Raw genomic sequence first — 19300 nt, forward strand, 5'->3', positions numbered from 1 at the left:
ATAAAAGCTGCACTGGATAAGCACCCCAGTGCGACAGGTGTCACCAGCCTCTCCTGCCAATTGGTAATGTGTCCCCTCTGAGTGCGTGCTTTGGAGCACCGGTTCATACAGAGCACCGGAGGCTTATCATGCTTGTGTGTTCAGGGCTAACCTCACCCCAAAGACTTTCCAACCATCTTGATGTCATCTCTGTGGATGGCCATAAAATCGCCTGTGCAGCTGATGTGCCATCGTAAATGTGGGCTTCAAAGCCACCTGAGGGCAAATAGAACTTGCCTGACTCTTCACAAGATGCTGTTTTGGTAATGGAGATGGGGTTCTCTTAACAAAACTCTGCCTAAAAATCCCTCCTATGCGCTTTTGCAAGAATAAGCCCACCCCTCCCAGTAGCTCCTTGCATGGCACTGAAATCCACTGAGGTACCTCTTTGTTTTCAGCGCTGCAATACCACCGGCTGTTGAAGTCTAGGCAGAAAGTCAGACAAATTCCCCCCGTCAGAGCAAAGGTGCCTTGTCCTTTTAGGTCAAAGATGGAATGCCGAGGACTCCAGAGAAGGGACTTGACTTGAGAAGCTGGGTTTAGCTGCACTGGCTTCCTTTCTATGAATTTCTTCAGAAGTAGGTTGCACGGTGTTAAGTGGGGCTCACTCCCAAGTAAGCAGCTAGACAATTGCTTTTTTTCCCTATTCACCTTCCTTTCTCCCTGATCAATTGTGAGCAGAACCAAAAGCTCTCTGCTTTGAAAGCTTTCTGTCTCCAGATTGATTTTGCTGGGAGGAGACGAGAGAGAATAGAACACAGCAGGAATGAGAAGCAAAGGAGCTGTACTAGAGCATCTTTTGTGTGTGAGGCACCCCCACACCTTTTCAAAACACAGTTGGCACTGCGGCAACATGCGCTGATGAATGCCATGCCTTGTCCACCATGCTTACAACGCGGCTGCGTTCCACATGCAAGTGGAACTGTGGGAGAAGTCGGAGGGCTTTGGGAGGTCCTGTATGCCATTGCTGGCATCCGTCGGCTGCCCAGTGGCTTCCCTTTGCTCTTCTTCTTCCTTCACATGTTTGATAGTGTGAAGCAGCAGAAGCTCAAACGGCAATCACACAGCAATTCACGGCTCCGTGCCTCTCACCGCACAGGCTGCTTGGCTAAATGAGCATGGTCAGAAGTAGCTGCAAAAATACTGAGGGAGAAATCATGTCAGAGCAATGTGGCCTGCGCCTGTGCCTCGTGTGTGAGACAAGCATTACAGCAGTGGAATAAAGCACCCGTGTCAGTTTGTCCTGAGCATTGTAGCTTTGAGCTCTGACTGGATCATGAATCATTATCTCTAGCCTTTTAGCTTTACTGCATAACCTCCCCCTTTTTCTGGTCAGTGGTAACCCTTCCGCAGAGTTTTGTGTGTTTTGTTGGATCCAGATGTAGTTATACTTAGAGTGTAACGAAATCTGAACTAAATGGAGCGTAAGTTCATTGTGATTCACTTCCCACTGAGTTCAATTATTCTGCTCTAAGTATGACAGATCTGCACATGTGCCATGCGCTTGTTCATACCAGTCGAAACTTGATGCAAAGCTTGCCAATTACAGCGTGGGTCACAGCTGGGCATTTTGGCTTTTCCCTCCAAGATATGCTAAAGCTGTGAGCAGAAAACTATCCATTTGTCCCAATGTTCCTTTTCTCACCCATTTTGAAAGCAAATGTGTGTACTCCTCATAACCGTGTGTATTTTGTACTCATTTTTTGGAACAAGTGCAAAACCATCCTTATCTCTTTGCCTGAGTTCTTGAAAAACAAAAGAAAGTTTTGGAGATATAAAGGTTTTGCTCAAAGGTGACTCTCTTTTGCTATTAGCAAAGCAAGCTTGGAAAATGGCAGCAAGCTTCATACACCTGCCTTGATGTCTGTCTTTCCCATGAGCTGCATATAGCTTCCTTTTTGCTTTTTCTCCCAAACTTTATCACATCAAATGACATCTCATTTAAAAGTTGACCCCTGCCACTCCGTGTTAAGCATAGCAACAACAATGCCAAGTCTTTTTTGCAGATCCAGATTCCTATTTCGAGATGCAGGGAGCTTATAGAGAGGGCTGTTTTATCTATTCCTATTACTCCAGCAACTTATTCCAACGAGGTGGCCAACAGCACTCATAAGAAATGCGCAAATTTGCAGCCTGTTACTGATGGCAGAACAAATAACCTCTTTGTAGCCATTGGCTTTGATAAACGTGGAGTAGCCGTGACCCAGAGTTAGCTGCTCTGCTTTCTTCACAGCTGGTGAATGAGGCACTAGCAGCGTCTCTCTGGGTTCCTGGCTTTATTGCTTATATGCAAAATCTACTCATACATGGAAAAATATGGCCCCTAATTGCAGCCAATTAGCCCTGCCAGCTTGCCTTGCTCAATAGTGCACCTCATTAGCTGTTATAGCTTCCTGCTAAAAATCGGCTGAATGGCTCCTGCTTCTCATAGCATCTGTTCACAGGACCCTATCCTGTGACTGCTGCTTCTTCTCTGGTGTCCAGGCTGCCTTGTTGAGGAATGATTGCTTGGATTACAGAAAGTGACACACGAACATTGTCAGGTCAGATTCCAAGAATCCCCTCTGTTTTGGGAATCGGGTGGTGATCTGCAGCCAAGCTGGCATGGCCAGGCCTTCGCTTGGATCTGGCTGTCTTGGAAGGGCACCATGTCAAGGTATCATTAAACTCATCACTGTGGCCGAGCCAAGAGGAACAGCTTAGTAAAAAAAGGAATGAAAGAAAGAAAAATGAGAAAATTAAGTGTCTGGAAAATTTTGCACCAGGGAATGCAAGGTTATTCTGTGCTCAGAATAGATGGTTCCAATTGCATTTGATGTGCCAGATTTATTCCACTTGTGCCTTTGGCTTCTTTCTTTTCTTTTACTTGCAGCATCTCAGGCTATGGGGCAGCTGGTGGCAAAGGAAAGAACACTATAATGAGGTCACACGGTGTGAATGTGGTGGGGATATTTAAGCTCCAGAAGAATGAAACCTTGTATATTTTGGTGGGACAACAAGGAGAAGATGCCTGTCCTAGTGTGAGTGATCATCCCTCCTGACAAAAGTGTGTTATTGTTTGTGTCACTGTTGTTCTTGTTGCTGGGATCTTGGCTGATTGGGCTTCTCGGTATTCTCCCTGTGGCACTTGGCCTAGCAATTAGCCTGCTCTCCTGCCAGACCAACCTTCCACCAAGGCTGTCTGTGATCCAGGGCAAAGACAGAAGCCAAGACCATTCCTCTGTCCAAAGCAGGCAAGCAAAAGCCAATCATCCACCCACCCCTGTGCCTGCTGCTGCCTCCCTTGAGAGTCGCTCACAGTCCCTTCTCCACCTGTCCTCCACATCGAATATTTTAATTGCAAGGATTTAAAATGGTGGCTGACCACCAAGTCTGGTGACCGGGAGCCCAGTGGGAGCTTGGCTCCCACCTGACGCTGCTGCCAGGACCAGGTAAACGCCGCTCATCAGGCACTGGGGTGCGGAGGAGTGACTGGTACTGGTGGCATCCTGGGAGGAGCACGGCCCCAGCCCTGCCCCAGCCTTGCTGTGCTCCTCCCCCTCCACTCACACCTTTCCCTCTCCCAAAGGGTACAGCTTACCTGGTTCTGGGGAGGACAGGAATGCAGCCATGGGAAGAACCTCTAGGCCTCTGTGGGCCACACTCTGGCCCTCCACATTCCCCAGCATGCTCCACCCGCTTCTCCCAGCCAGTGTTCACTGGGTGGATTCCAGGCTTTTGTGCAGCGGTTCCCTCATCCCAAAAGGTTGACAAGCCTGTCCTAATTGAGTAAGTCAGGGATTTAAGCTACAGTGTCCTGGTGCTTTTGATTCCACCCTTTGACTTTTGGCCTCCCACCCCTTTCTCTTCAGCGCCATCCACTGCTAGAATGTGGCTCGAGAAAGCTTCTCCATTGGGTTGAAAGAGGCTCTGTGCTCCTGATGATGGAGCTGCCCTCCGAGGTTGCCACTTCTCCAGTCCCATAAAATTCAGGGAACATGAACAGCCAATTGTGATTTACTTGGGGAAAGGGAGTGGCAATGCCACTGGATTAAGCTCCTGGCCATGCTGCTTTGTGTAGAACAAGATCTTTTCCTTCCTAGAGTGGCTTTTTTTGAACTTGTTTTTGTGCCCTTACGTGAAAACTCCAAAATGAGAGAAATGTGAAATGGTTTTTTATAAAACAATGCATAGTGCTATTGCTCTGAGGTTTCACATTCTGCAAAGGTCTTGGCCAGAGCATTGTTCAGATGTCTAAGGAACAGAGACCAGATGTTTATGATGTCATTATAGGGCAAACCAAAGAAATGGGGGTCTCCAGTGCAAACGTTCTTCATGCAGCAACCGAAAAAGCCTTGGACGGGGAGGGTGAATGCTCTTTCGCACCCCTACCTATTATGCACACAAATGCAAGAGCTTAATTTTTTTGGAATGAGAACTATTCAGACTCCCTTTCTTATTTTGTATCCATAATCTGGGCATTGCAGTGCAGTATAATATATGGAGTCATTAAATTACAGGCCACTGTAATCTTAGCAAGGATTTATTGAGTGCTAATGTAATTCTTTCATCGAGGCAAAGAGATTGCATTGACTTGTGGAAGTGGCTTTAACTTGATTGGATTGTAATCAGTTATGTCTTTGCCATGAAGTCTTCTTAAAAAAATCCAATTGTGATCTATTGGTTTCTCTGGGTCATTGCACTAAGTCATTTGATTAACCATCCCTTCTCCAATTGTGAATTAGAGCTAGCAGGTGTTGGTTTTTTATGGCACCAGCAGCCTTCTGTGGGCGAACTCTGGGGGAGTCCTATTGATCAACAAAGCTAACTGCAGATGTATAAATTAAGGCTTTGGTTGCTGTGGATCAAGCTCCATTCCCCTTGCAAAGCACTTCCGTGTGAAGGCAAAAGTGCGTCAAGGCAAAATTGCATTCGGATGATCATCTGAACCTGTTATCTCATAAGGATACTTTCTTTCTGGGCGAATGTTCGATAGTCTCTGGGCTGACATTCCTGCTATCCGTCATGAGGGAGAGTGAGACACTTTAATTCTTGTTACAGCATTGTAGGTCAAAGAGATCTGACAAGCATGAGAATCCTGACAAGGCCTTGCATACAGGTGCATCGCTTGGCAATTGCAGTTACAACCTCAAGCAATGTCTGAATGACCCAGCACAGTTAATGCCATGTGCAGAAGGTCCACAATTCCTCACATCTCCTTAAACGCAATGCTTTTCAATGGAGTCAGTTTACACATTCAGTTGTCATTCATCAGTTTTAAGAAGATGGGGTGAAGCTTATTTATGTACAACATTTATATACCACTCTATATCTGAAGAGATTCCAGAATGGTGAACAGCAAAGGATAAAAAAGAACAAAGCCTATATCAAAACATAATATCCATAATACCCAAAGGCTAGTGAAACATGGAAGGTTACTTGGAATAAAGATGTTTTCAGGAGGTACTGAGAGCAGCACAGTGTTAATTCCTGTCTGACTACCAGATTCATGGAGTGTCACAGAAATGGGGCCACCATGCTGAAGGCCCTTCTCCAAGTGGATTCTGATCAGGCCCGAGACAAAAACACAAACAGCATCCCATCCGATGACCTCAGTGGTTTGCAAGGCTGATGAGGGAGAAGTTCTTCCAGTCCCAAATTGTTTAGCACTTTGTACACTAGTACCAAACCCTTAAGCCTGGCCTGTGTGTGCATGTGTACAACCAACAGAAGCTGGCTGAGTAGCAGTGAAGGGTCTGAATTCCCCCCTCCCACCCTTGAAAAAGCATTGCATTGCATTCAATGTGATATGAGATTATTGGACAGCTACTCATCAGCAAAGGAGAGGAGATACATCAGCACAAAAGGGGACAACAGAGTACAACCATGTGCATAATATTTGCATATACACATAGTATAGGTGCAAATATAACTATGATTTAAATAGAAATACAATGCATTTCACCATAGCAGAGAATTCTGTATTTGTGCCTGATCTGTCTCATGTCCAGGTGCTGCAGTGCTAAATCCAGGTCCTTGCTTTTCCTCCTTATGGTTCTTTGACTTGATGATCAGATTTGGCCTGGATAGCTCTTTAAACAAGAGGACCTCTTCAAATAGAGATCAGTTCTCTGCCAGTTACCTGAAATAGAGGACTGTCCTCTATAAAGTAGAATACTTGGCCACGCTATGAAAGTTCTGTCTACAATGGCTAGTAACCGTTTGGAGGCAGAGTGGTAGACTAGGTGGAGCTTTGGTCTAATCCAGCATTGTGTAGTTGCTAAAAGGTTGAATTTGGAATGCAGAGTCCTCAGTTTGATTGCCCACAGTTCACTGTGGAACTCCCAGCATTGTAATGCATAAATATTTTAGTAACGCAAATTTTAAAATCCCAAAGCAGACTGGTATTACACCAGTTTCTGAAAAGGCTCTGGAGTGAATGGAGTCAACACCAGTTCATCCCACATCACCACCTTGTGGTGTTGGAAGAACAGTGTGTCTCAGTTGCATTTGCTCTCAATTTCTCATTTTCCCCAACAATCTTATGTTTCAATTTTTGCATAATATTCACATTTTGCAAGCAATTTTTCTAGTGTCTTACATTTTAATGCTTCCTGTTGTTTTTTACGATATGCTTTTTTAAAAAAAAAATGGGAGAACTGAATTGCCAAATTCAGAGGCATGCTAATTTTAAAGAATAGCCATTTGTGTTGTGATAAGAAAGTGCAAGATTAGATATGTTCACTTTAAATGTTTGTGTCGACATGCAAAGTGAATAAATTTTTCCGCCATTCCAACTCAGAACCTTTCCTTCTCTTCCCTTTGCATCAGTTTTGGTAGCAAAGGAAAGAGACTAACAGCACAATCTTAGGCATGTTCGGGGGGGAAAAATTGCCTGGAATTCTAGGAGTTGTGGTACCATTTTCTTTCTAAACATGCATAGGACACAAAGAAGCATTTGTGTGGTTCTGCTCTCCACACAGTATATTTCTTATTTAGCAATACTTCTGCTTATAAATGCATTGTTCTTTGCTCTGTCCGAGGAGCACACGGAGCGCTTCTGCTGAGCTTGCAGCCCAGCAAGCTGCTAACCTTGAGGTGAGATTGGTGTTGATCTTGCTAAAGCTGGTCTGAAGTGCATTGTATTGAAGTCTCCTCCACAGGCCAGGCAACGGGCCCTGCATTTCCACTCTGCCCCTGACCTTTCCTCCAAGCTAAGTGCCTCAGTTGCCTCTCACCTGCTCGGTGGTTCTAATAATTAACCTCTGCTAAAGAACCCCTTGAAATATACATGAAGGCCAAATGCCCTAATTATTGGCAGGAAGAAAGGATTCTTTTCCGATAATCGCTTTGCAGATAAAAAATATGCCATCATTTTATGGGAGTGCCTAACTCTTTTATGATTGCATTAAGCAGCAAATGAGCCCAGACAGTAAGCCAGGCAAGAGCAGAAGTTCTTCGTCACAGAGCTTTTAAAGTTATTGTCTATCTTGTGCCAGTTGGCTTGAGCCTGGCTTGCATGTACCACAGAGCACGAGGTAGAAACCTGTGGTGGTTGAGTGGGGTGCACCGTTCCAAGAGGAGGTGGGACGGGCTCATATTATACCAGGCTTTTCCCATTTAGCTTCATTTAAGTCTGAACAACCAACAAGGCCTCGAGCTTATAACTTTTAACCTTCCACTTTACTCAGACTTCTGCATCCAGACTCTTTGCAGGTTTAAGATTAGCTCCTGGCCTGTGTCCTCGCCTGTTGGCTGTCCTTATCTTACCATCCTATGTGTTCCAATGTGTAACTATAGTGTGATCTACAGGCCCTTCTTCTAGCAATTCATTCCACCATCTTCAGATCATGCTACATTTTCTCACTGTAAAAGAAAAACTGCAGAAGAGGCGAGGCCCTAGAGGGAGAAGATATCATGGCAAGCCTCTCAAGTCAAGAATCACAACTGCACAATAAATGCCTCCTGTAGAGAAGCCCTGGATACATAGAAACAGAGTGAGTCAGAAGGGGTCTCCTGAGCCATTTAGTCTGACCCCCAGCTCTAGCTGGCTCCACTCATGACATGCCCACCATGTGTTTCCTGTCTCAACACACTTCTTGCTGTGCAGTCGACTTGCCTGATTCACAGACTTGCAGGGGAGCAGTCCACGCGTGTGTCCAGATGTTCCCAACATGCTCACATGTTCTTCCGCTACTTCTTTTGCCCTTTGTCTTACCATGGAGCATCAATGAAGAAAGAAAGAATGGCACAGCTGCACAGTGCCTTTGACTGGCAGAACTAGAATCCCTCTGTTCAAAAGCATCCTTGCCCACAGCCTGAAAAGGTACCATGCAGTCCACTGACTCTTTTTTGTAGTCTCAATCTGCAGCACCCACAGACTCAGGCGCAATCCATATATTACATTAATAACATAGCACATAGAGGAGCATTATCATTATTTTTTCTCTAGAGCAAGTAGATGTGCATGGCCAACTTAAAGCGTTCCTAAGAAGGAAGGCCCTCCAAAATGTCCTGCTCTTGACAGTACTGCTTGGCATTTGTAAGCTCAACCCTGCGGCTTCTTTTATGGAATGAATCCATCTCCACTTTATACTGTACAATAATCACAGTGTGCAGTTTGACTCTAAACTTTGAAATTATGTTATCACAGTAGCAGCAGCTCTGAGCCTCATTGTTTTGTTAGGATTAAGGAGAGGCCTAAGAGCAGGAGCTTGTGGCTTTTGGTGTCTTGGATGGATGGGCAGAGAGACTGGGATGGTCTATCTGAATCTGCACTTCTCATTTCATCTGCAGATCAACCATGTGATACACAAAGTCTGCATTGGAGAGAATACTGTGGTTGAAGAAGAAATTAGAGTAAACAAGAGCATCCATGAATGGGCAGGAGGAGGAGGTGGAGGTGGAGGAGCAAGTTACATATTTAAGGTGTGCACATATTATGTACCTATTTGCTTTCTGTCTATGACACTTATTTTCTGGCACTTTCCTCACTCTGATCCTTTTAAGGACAAACTGCCAACTAGCTGCCTATAAAGAGAGCAGCTCATAAATGTCTACTAAGATCTCAGGCAGAGGCCTTTCGCAACCCCCTACCTGGACATGCCAGTGGTTAAGCCTAGCACCTTTCGCACTCTCCCCTTCATCTTCCAGCAAGCAGAAGGCTTAAATGCCTGTATAGAAGGGTGGAACAGACAAACACTTGAAGGTCAGCCACTGAATCTAGCAACTTTTGCAAGAAAAGTGTGCCCTCTAACAGTAAGTTATGGCCTGTCATCTAAAGCTCAATTTTAAAAACCTCCGCTTGGTAAAGAAAGTGGCTGTTACGTGGTTAAAAGCACATAATTAAGTCTGTGACCCAGTTTGGACCTCATGTTAGACCATGGTCTGACATGACGGAAATGAAGCATAGCAAACCTATGGCATGTATTCTTTCCTCTCTCCTCTTCTGGCACAGCTGTGAGGAAGAGACCAGAAATGTTAGCTTCCATTTTGGATTAATTTCAGTTTAGTGTTATGACATTCTTCACTGTGATTTAAACTTGGCTTGTTTCAAAAAACTATGGTCAAAATTAACCATAACTTGTTGGGTTTGACTCACTGTGGCTCATTCCCATCACAAACTGTGGTTTACCATGACATGCAAACCAGCTTAGTATTTATTCATAGAAGCAACACAGTACATCTCCTCTTCATAGAAAGCCTAGTGACTTTTATTGGAATTGAAATGAGATATAATATTTAAATGTTTCACACCATGTATACAAAAGACACTATTTTACCAAGTACAAGGATGCATAATCTAAGATCTGTGGTCTGTATGTCATCCTTCAGTCTTAAATGCCAGGAAGGCTTTGGGCCACCAGGTTGATAAGGAATAGTAACAATGCCCAGCATGATATAACCCCTGAGAGAAGAGCCATTGTATTCTCTAACAAAAAAGGTAGATTCCAGAGGCCCTGATCATCTCTATGCACCTCCCATTGGCAGTACCATTACGACTTCTATTCACTCCTACAATACATGATAGAACTAATGGTCGCTATTAATCTTTGGGATGTGGGCATATAAATAATGCAGAAGTAATTTAGGCTACTCAGCCGTCCTGGGGGCTTGCTTCGTACAACTAGCGTGTGGGGAACAAACTTGTTATTTACATGTCTGACACAGCTAAAATCCAGCTTCATTTCTCAATTCCACCTGTTAAGATGGAGAACGGAAAGCCAGTGCCCTTGATCATTGCAGCAGGAGGTGGTGGCAGGGCCTACAGGGCCAAAGCCTACCCAGTGGACCATGAAAGGCTGGAGAACGATACATCTATTCCAGGGCTTAATGGGAAACCAGGAGCCGCAGGTAAGAAATGTTCGTGCACTCCTTCCAAGTTCCGTGCCAGCTGTAACAAGGTAGCTGATAAAAGCCGTGGGTGGGGATGAGAGAAGCCGCATCCAAGCATCTGGAGCTTTCTTTGGTGCAGGCACCACACCTGTTCCCTCATGCCCAGGAAACAAGCAGCTCTAAAGGTAAAAAGCAGCAGCTTGTCTCTTCAGCCATGGAGCCGCTGCAGTAATTTATTGAGCCAAGCTCCCAGTGCCCACATGGTTTTCCCCTGTACATTCATATAACTGCTTTGGATCGCAGCCACTATCATTAGCAAAGAAGAATTGCTCCGGAGTTATGAGTGTGAACTTGGAGTCTCAGCTGTCACTTTATTTCTCGGCTGTACTGCAGTTATTCCTATTACCTTGATCAAAGTACAAATGTTCATGAGGTTTATTAAAAGTGAGTTATTTACTCCTTAATACATTTTTTTGTTGAAATGGTGCTTAAGAAGTAGAAAAGGCATGACCTTCTGACCAATTCATTAAAGAGATTTTCTTTTTCCATTTTATTAAAATGTATAGCCTGGGAATTCTGCTTATGAGAAGTCTTGAATATCAATTAATATCAAGCAAGACATAAAGTTACTCAACGCAGATTAGCAGCTACTTTCTGCTTGCTTTTTCTTACTTAACCTCAGATTCGTTTATATAACTATCCTTTTATTACATTTGATTAATGGATTTAAATGTAAATTTATCAATGGTATATTTTCTATGGAATCAAAGAATTGTAGCTATTCCAGACTGATAATGCTCTGTGGATGTACACTAATACAGAAAAATGCTTTTGTAAACATGCATTACAAAATTAGGGAAATCTGCCCCTTTTCTTGTTCTTTAAAATCCTGACTATACATACCAATGACACATCAGAGCAAGTTGTTGGTGAGTTTTTCTGTCAAATTATTCTAAGAATCATTGTGATAATCTCTAGTACTGATTGTGAGAGTGTGGTATTTGTTCTGTTATTCTAAACTGAGAAAACGGTCTTGTGAACTTTCTTAGATGTCTACACCATTTCTAGAATCTTCTGTTAAGAATATCTGCACTTATTTTATTATGCTTTCTCCCTCTTTTTCAATGGGTAACACTACTTCAAAGAAAGAAGCATCAGTCTTACTAGCAGATGTTTAGATGCCTATTGAAAATGCTATTTCTAATGTTTTATGGGGGAGGCACCAGGGTCTGGGAGGCCCACCAGGGATGGCAGGGAGCTGGAGGGCAACTTTGCAAGGGATGCCTTAAATCTGGTGCCAGTCCTGATTAAACCAGCTCCACTGAGCCCAGTATTGCATTGCCTATGTGGGTTAGCAAAAGCTCTCCAGAATCTCACAGGCTATTCCAATCCCCTGGTATATATTCCTTTTAATTGAAGATAACAGGGACTGAACTTGGACCTTTCTGAATGCAATATGTGCGCTTGTCACTAAAAGTCCAATCTTATATTTTTAGACGGAAAAAAGACTTACAATTCCCAGAATATGTCAACTAGCATGAGCCTGCAACCCCCGGCAATCCCAGCCTCAGGCCTGCTGGAAGTTGTAGGCCTTTTTGTCTCTTTCAACATGCACAGGATTGCACCCTAAATTCTGGATTCTCCCCTTGGCAGCCTGACTTCGGGATTAACCTGCTGCGTGTGGGGGCTGCAGGAAGGAAGAGAGTTCTGGAGCATTCCCCATGCTGGCCATTATGATTTAAGGAAAATCTTCACTTCCCTGATGCCCAAAACATTCTGCTGCCTGAACCAAAGCCAAGAGGGTGCCTCCCCTAGTTCCAACATTTAGAAAGTCTGGCTAGAGCATTCAGATACCCATTTCTGGCTTCATCTGTTCCCCACTGGCACACACGCACACATTCCACTGCATCCTTCACGAGAATGTTCTGCAAGAGAGGCTGTGGATTGCTAACAGAGACGTATTTCTCTCACCCACGCACGTGCACACACATGACAGCCCAAGGATTCCTTTACACAAAGCAGTGGCACTTAAACCCCTTTACTCCTGCAGCAGAGATGCACTGTACCTTACTTTCGATTTTCCTGCCCTGTTCAGTCTCTGTTAGGAAACCTGCACCATTGCCGTGCTACTGGGGATGTGATTTTATCCTGCTGGGGGTCTGCATTTTCTGGATGCAACCACAACTTATGTGAGCTGCTTTTCCTTCTGTTAAACTGCAGGTGGTGGAGGTGGCTGGAGTGATAACACTTCCTTCCTCTGGTCCGGAAAATCCTTGCTGGAAGGCGCTACCGGAGGAAAATCCTGCCCCCAGGCCATGAAGAAGTGGGGGTGGGAGACAAGAGGGGGTTTCGGAGGGGGTGGAGGGGGGTGCTCCTCAGGTGGAGGAGGCGGAGGATATATAGGTAAAGTGGCTTCGTGTTCAAGGTGTCCCTTCCCTTCCCTTAGTGCTAATGTTCAGCAAAATGCTGAAAGAACATTTTCCTATAGCTGACATATCTTTATCTGTATATTTGAATGCTATATAATGCAACGTGTCTGTGCTGGGGGTCTAAGAATCTGCATGGCCATAATTATACCTGTCCATTGATGAAATGGACTCTCCTTTCAGAATTCTGGGCATTCTAATTCTTCTCTGAACAACAACAGCAAAAACAACAACAAAGTGTTTATCTTTCAAATCATCAGAAACCAAGAAAATGGTAGTATGCGGGATTCCTGCTGTTCAGAAAGCAGGGCTTCTATAGTTTACAGAGCTCCTTGTCAATACACTAAATTGCATAAGATTTAGCTGCAGATACTGTTGAGATGAGTGGCTTCTGCAGAATTCTTGGGCCCCTGTGTATATATTGCTTTTTAATGAACATGACATAATATAGATTTTAATCGAATAGCAACAATCTTGGCTCATGCATTCAAGAAACCGAGAGCATGTCCCCATGGCTGGGTTGTTTTGTTGGGGTTTCGTTTAACGCTAATCAGAACTCTGCAATTTACATTACAACTGTGCAAACTGCTATGTTACCTTTTCTTGGTCGAAGCACCTGCCAGTACAGAACGCAAGGCAAATTCAACCAAAAGCCACTGGACTTGCATTGTGGGAAGTTCTCCCATGAGGACATGCCAGAAGCCAGGGGTAGGGCACACGTGGCCTTCCAGATGTCTAGGCAGGGCTGAGAGGACTTGCAGCCCAGCAACTTCTGGAGGACCACATGCTCCCCACCCCTGCCATTCTCTTCAAGATGCTGCTGAGCACGTTTGAATCGTGATGGTATTTTATTGCTGTTTGTGTTCTTTAATGATGACGAAGAGATAGCAGAAACCTTTTGGTGTGCTTTCTAGAATACTTTGGCCATGAGGATTGTTTGCCATGGACATGCCTCAATATTAGAGGGCATGATCCCTGCGGAAGGGGGAAATAACTCAGTCTTCATAGCCAATCCATGGCTGATACACAAATGGTTGCCAGGGCAGCTAACAAAACAGGAGTATCAAAGGCTGACTACAACAGGCATTAGTGCTAGCAATCAGCAATGAAATAAATTAAGTTCAAATCTTAAGTCACCCTCAAGAGATGAACAATAGCCCTTGCCATCAGCCTTTAATAGCTTTGGACATCCTTCATCTACTCATCTCTGGGTCACCTCCTAAGGGGTGCTAGGCTTCTCTTTGCCTGGAGCACAAGAAAGATGTGGGGGCTGCGGTGATGGAGTCTTCATGAAGCAATCTTGAAATGCTTGTTGATCAGTTATTGGGATGCTGTCACATCTCAGGTCCCCACTGGTAGGTTGGATCCAGAGTTAGCTGTGTGCAACTGGGCTGGCATAAGTGAATTTCCCTCCTCCTCCTCCACATGCCACCCCCTTCAGATCCTTCAAAAAACCACCCAGAGGGTCAGGGGACCCTACTAAATGGGGTGAGCAATGGACCAAGGAGGAAGGGTATGGCCTGTGCCCCTCCCCCCCCCAAATTAGGGGGAGGCACCTTCCACAAACAGAAACCTTCCCTCCACAAAAGGCTGATCCTGGATCCAATCAGACATATTGTCTGAATCTGGACATGGCAACCCTGGTTGCAGCAGATGACTGAGAGTTACAAAGGAGCAGCTGATCCCTCAGGCAAAAAGAAAAGCTGCTCATGGTGACTCCATTACATTTGCTGCTATTTCAAAATAGTCGTGTGAATCCAAGCCAGATATGTGAAAATCCCAGAGGAAGAAAATGCTTGATGATTACAAATCTTATTTAACTGCATGTAGAATATGCACCAGTGTTTCTGAAAAATGCATATGATTACTTACATTTGTAAATGTGCTTTTTCTATTTCCTACCCTTTCTCAAGGGAAATAAAAGTAAAATAGCATGTTTGGGATTGGTGGGAATGATTGGTTGACTGGCGTTAGAATGGGGGATGAGAAAGGAATCTGTGCTGTACATGATAATGGTCCCAAATCTGTATGACAGCTGCTGCCACCTCTGAGCAATCAAAACTTTCCTCCATCCTAGATGGGTCAGTATCGAACAACAGGTTAAAAGAGAAAACCTGTCTGGTGATTGCTACTCATTGTGTGTCAGCTTAACTTTTACATACAGTGACATTTTCAGTCTTTCAATCAAATGACTTGGTGGAAATGCATTTAGTACCATTCCTCACCGTAACCTTGGTGCTCAATAGATCTCTCTGGGACTGTGCTCATTTATTAACACTGCAAAGGAGTTATAAAACTGAAGTCTTGGAAGCTAAAAGCCTAGAGGGGTATTCAGCTATGGCCCAATGTGATACATGCTCAGTATTTTGTCAAATGAATGCCTTTTTCTCTGTCAGATGCTCTTTATTCTGTAGTGTTGATTATTGGTATTATTCTTTTATTAGCTGTAATGACAAGTGCCAAAAGGATGACTATTTTAGTTTGTTGCAGAAAGAACAACAAAGAGTTTTGTGGCACCATAAAGACCAACACATACATAGTGGACTCTGACCTTTTAGAAGCTAAAGTCCCCTTCATCAGATGTACTCACCTTGGTGATAAATACATATAGAATTATTAAATTTTAAATAAAAATCTGGAGATGGACGATTTTTGTTCTGCCTCCTGCAAGATGAAAGGCTTTGCTCACAGTTGGTCCCTCTGCCCAAATGTTTTGGATCCCGGCCCCGCACTATAGACCACAGCTTACCCCATTCAGCAGGGTCTCCTTGACTCTCTGTGTAGCATGTTTAGGGGAATAGAGGGAGAAGGAGAGGGAGCAGAGACCCACTGCTGAGAGCCCAGTTGATCTAACTTAAATTTGGATACAACCTACGCTAGCCATTGCACCTGGTATTGCGTCCTAGGGCTACAAACTCTTGTTTCTTTGTCTGTCTGTCTGTTAAATGTTTATCCCACCTTTTCATCAAGGCAGTCTTCTAGATGGCTAAATAGATAATATAGAATCATAATTGGCCAATGAATTCCAACTCAGCACCTTCACTGTGGAATCAACCTTTGCAAATTTTGTTGGAATATGGACCCTTTCCAGTCTAGCTAGAGAGATAAGCCCTTCAAGTTTTTGAAATGAACCCCTGAAGCTGGGAGATATGATAAGATAAGATAAGATAAGATAAGATATAAGATAAGGTGGGCTTCAGAGATACTCCAACATTTTTGCCCTGCTGGGTATGAGCTGCAGATATCTGTGCATTCCGTGTTCTTGATTATGGGAAGCTTCCAAATACGTTAAGCAGAACACACTCAGATGCTCCCTCCAGATGCTCCCTTACAAGGAATGCATGAATGCCAGAATGTCCTATCCTGAGTCAGGAGTGTTGTCAGCACTGCTTGGCCATATACCTCCTGCTTCAAGCATGCCTTCCAGAGACCTGAAGGGCCTGTGGAAATGCTTCTCCACTGTTTTCCGTGTGTTGCCATTACTAATGTCTCCATTTACTCCTTTGCCTAGTCAAATAGACCCCACAGAAAATAATAAGTGGAGAGGGTCTATGAAGAGCACATCATATCCATGCTGATAATGTGTAGCATCGACTGAAGTTGGTGCTTCATTTATTTGTGCCCTGCACAGAATCTCTCTTACATTTGTTGGTCTTTTGGTCTCACTTTGCAGAAAGCTGGATTATGCTTTTTCTTTCATGTGCCACAAGACTCTCCGTTGTGATTTTGTGTGTATGTATTTAACTTAGCTACACAATGATATTCTCTAAGAAATGTTTCATTCTCTATAGGTGGTAATGCAGCAGAACACAATGATCCAGAGATGGATGGAGAAGATGGTGTGTCTTTTATTAATAATCAATATGGTTCATTGTTTACTCCAGCACTAAAAGGTATTCTAATCAACCAGAGACAGTGATTTTTATGATGTGATTGAAAATACATTATTTTGAAGGAATGCATTGGACTGAATGTAGGGAGAGTGCCTTCTGGGATATTCTGAAAGTTCTCAAGTTGCTGAATTATGCATGATGAAGGGGCTTAAGAAACTGATACATTCTGGTGAAACAAAGGCAGATTTTGCATCCTGCCTACTGCAGCTTTCCAGGCAGCAGTGAATACAGAAAGATGTGTGCAAGCTTCCCCACATCTCTTTACAAACACCCTCCATCTAACCCTGCAACAAGGACTTCTGGATGGGGGAGAGGAGACTCTTATATGAAGAGACCATTTTTGGAAATAACTTGCTTTCCCCATAGACAGGAGAATGAGTATATCATTGGTCTAGGATGTAGAAGACCCAGGTTTTAGTCTCCATTTGGCCATGAATCCCACTGGGTGACTTTAAGCCAAATACAGACTCTCAGCCTAACCTACCTGACAGGGTTGCTGTGATGAGGATCAAATGAAGACTGGGAGGACCATGTAAGCTGCCCTGGGAGGGAACAGTGGGATAGAAATGTAACAAATAAATACCTGTGCACACACCACATTGCTTCATTATAGCTATAGGTCAGAGGGCTAAGCCTCTGGATGCAAAGTAACCATGTTTAATTATTTCAGTCAGAGGCTCCTAATGTGGACAGGATATGCTCATTAAGCATAGATGGATGGAATCTGGGGCAACATCAGACATGACATCTTAAGGTGGGGTGGGAAAGGGAAGAGAGAAGGGTTTCATTTGTAATCCCTGTTCTACATGCATATTTATAAGAGCTGAGCAGGGCTGTCAAGGGCAGGACATTCTGGAGGGTGATTGTTCTTACAGTTGCCGTAAGTCAGAGTTGACTGGAAAGCACATAGCAACAACTATAGACTACATCAGCCCTCCCTAACCTTGTGCCTTCCAGACATGTTTGGACTAGAACTCCCAGAATTTTCACCCATAGCCCTGCTGGATGGGAATTCTGGGAGTTTCAGTCCAAATGCCTCTGAAGACCATCAGGTGGGGAAGGTTGGTCTACATGCATATTCAAGGGAGGCCCTGCGGATGGGAGGGTTCCTGATGCAAGGAAGATGTGCATCCTGCTAGGTTCAACCTACAGCAGGTGCAGTGAACAGTCTATGTCTATGTCTATAAAACAAGCCAGTCTATAAAACAAGCCAGGGCGGCTTGTTTTATAGTGTATATTTGTATTTTATTGTATATATTTTAAAATGTTATTTTAAATTTTTTGTTGTAAGCCGCCCCGAGGCTTCGGCGAATGGGGCGGCATAAAAATGTTTTAATAAATAAATAAATAAATAAATAAATAAATAAATAAATAAATGTCTGGCAGGCTTGCACAGACTTCTACTACCTGCATCCCCACCCAAGGCATAAGAGCCAAAGTCACCCAGATCGTTCTGTGCTGAAGACTTCAGCTGCTGCTTACTGACCTCTCATAGACATTTCTGTGCATTGTCTTGCGGGAGCCTTTGCCTCCACACTCCTACAGGAATAAATAACATGTTGTCATCTCCTCCCCAGTGACAGAGGGACATGGTGAAGTCAACATTAAGCTTTATGTGAACTGCAGCCACTGTGAGCATGACATATGCCACCGGGATACGAAGACGCAGGAAATTGTTTGCACTTGTGCCTATGGACATGTGCTGGCTGATGATGGCGTCTCTTGCGTAGGTATGAAGTAGGCAGGAAAGCTTTTCCTTGGATTGAATGTGGCTGTTCGTGTCTCCATCCCGTTTTAATCATATAATGAAAGGATGCGTGCTGCATCACTGGCCCTGCCACTGATGGCAGGCTGCCCTCCAGGCCCTGTCCCGGACTTCTGCATTGAAAGGAAGGTCTGAAGTGGGAGCTGGTTCCTCCATGTCCTCAGAGATGCGACACGGTTAATAACTGAACCAAGAAGCTCTGTGAGGCTCCCTTGGCTCAGTGTATGAGGCCCGCAGCTCATCCTTGAGGTGTGAAGCTTCCCATTTGCCCACCCGTATTTGTTCTGGAAGCCCCTTCAGCCTGTGATTGGGTACAAAGCAGCAAGAGCCTCCAACAAGTCTGGAATCACCGTTGTGCAAAATCTATTACTGCGTAGATCCCCTGTCAAGCTGAGGCTCTGCTGTGGGGTAGTTAGTTGAGAAGGTCTCTAAGTGAGAGTTCATCTATTCTGTTACCTTGTATTTATTTTTGAATTTATATGCTGCTCAATAGCCCAACAGGACTCTCTAATTGGCTAAGAATATCAAGATACAAGCCAACATTCCAAGTACAAGGACAGAGGGGAAGTGGTGGGGGAATCTGCTGGAGAAGAGTGAGCACTTTTAATCAGGTGTTAAAATCAGGTCTCGGAAATATTACAGTATTGCTGTAATAGTTTTTTCATCTTGATATATTAGCAATATCGGTTTGTAAGACCCTGGATCAGTCAAATTTTTCTTAGGCTTAGAAATCAAAACTATTATAGAGTATTTCCAAGATGGCATTTTTTCTCCTAATATTTCATTAAATGAAGTTTTCAATGTTGGTGTCAAAAACTTTTTAAAAGTTTTGTAGCATTCTGGTCCCAATCCATCCATCACAG

General features: G+C 44.0%; 1 protein-coding gene across 1 annotated transcript in view; it reads left to right on the plus strand.

Annotated features, from left to right (window-relative positions):
• ALK (ALK receptor tyrosine kinase) overlaps positions 1-19300 on the plus strand; it is a 146981-nt gene that overhangs the window by 89961 nt on the left and 37720 nt on the right. Inside the window, exons 8-13 of the mRNA XM_044438852.1 lie at positions 2912-3059; positions 8815-8946; positions 10227-10371; positions 12574-12756; positions 16571-16672; positions 18250-18402. Of these exons, the coding sequence (XP_044294787.1) occupies positions 2912-3059; positions 8815-8946; positions 10227-10371; positions 12574-12756; positions 16571-16672; positions 18250-18402 (863 nt within the window). The remainder of the gene's footprint in view (positions 1-2911; positions 3060-8814; positions 8947-10226; positions 10372-12573; positions 12757-16570; positions 16673-18249; positions 18403-19300) is intronic.

Source organism: Varanus komodoensis, unplaced genomic scaffold, assembly GCF_004798865.1.
Source record: "Varanus komodoensis strain SLA01 unplaced genomic scaffold, ASM479886v1 scaffold1, whole genome shotgun sequence".
In the NCBI taxonomy this organism is placed as follows: Eukaryota; Metazoa; Chordata; class Lepidosauria; order Squamata; family Varanidae; genus Varanus; species Varanus komodoensis.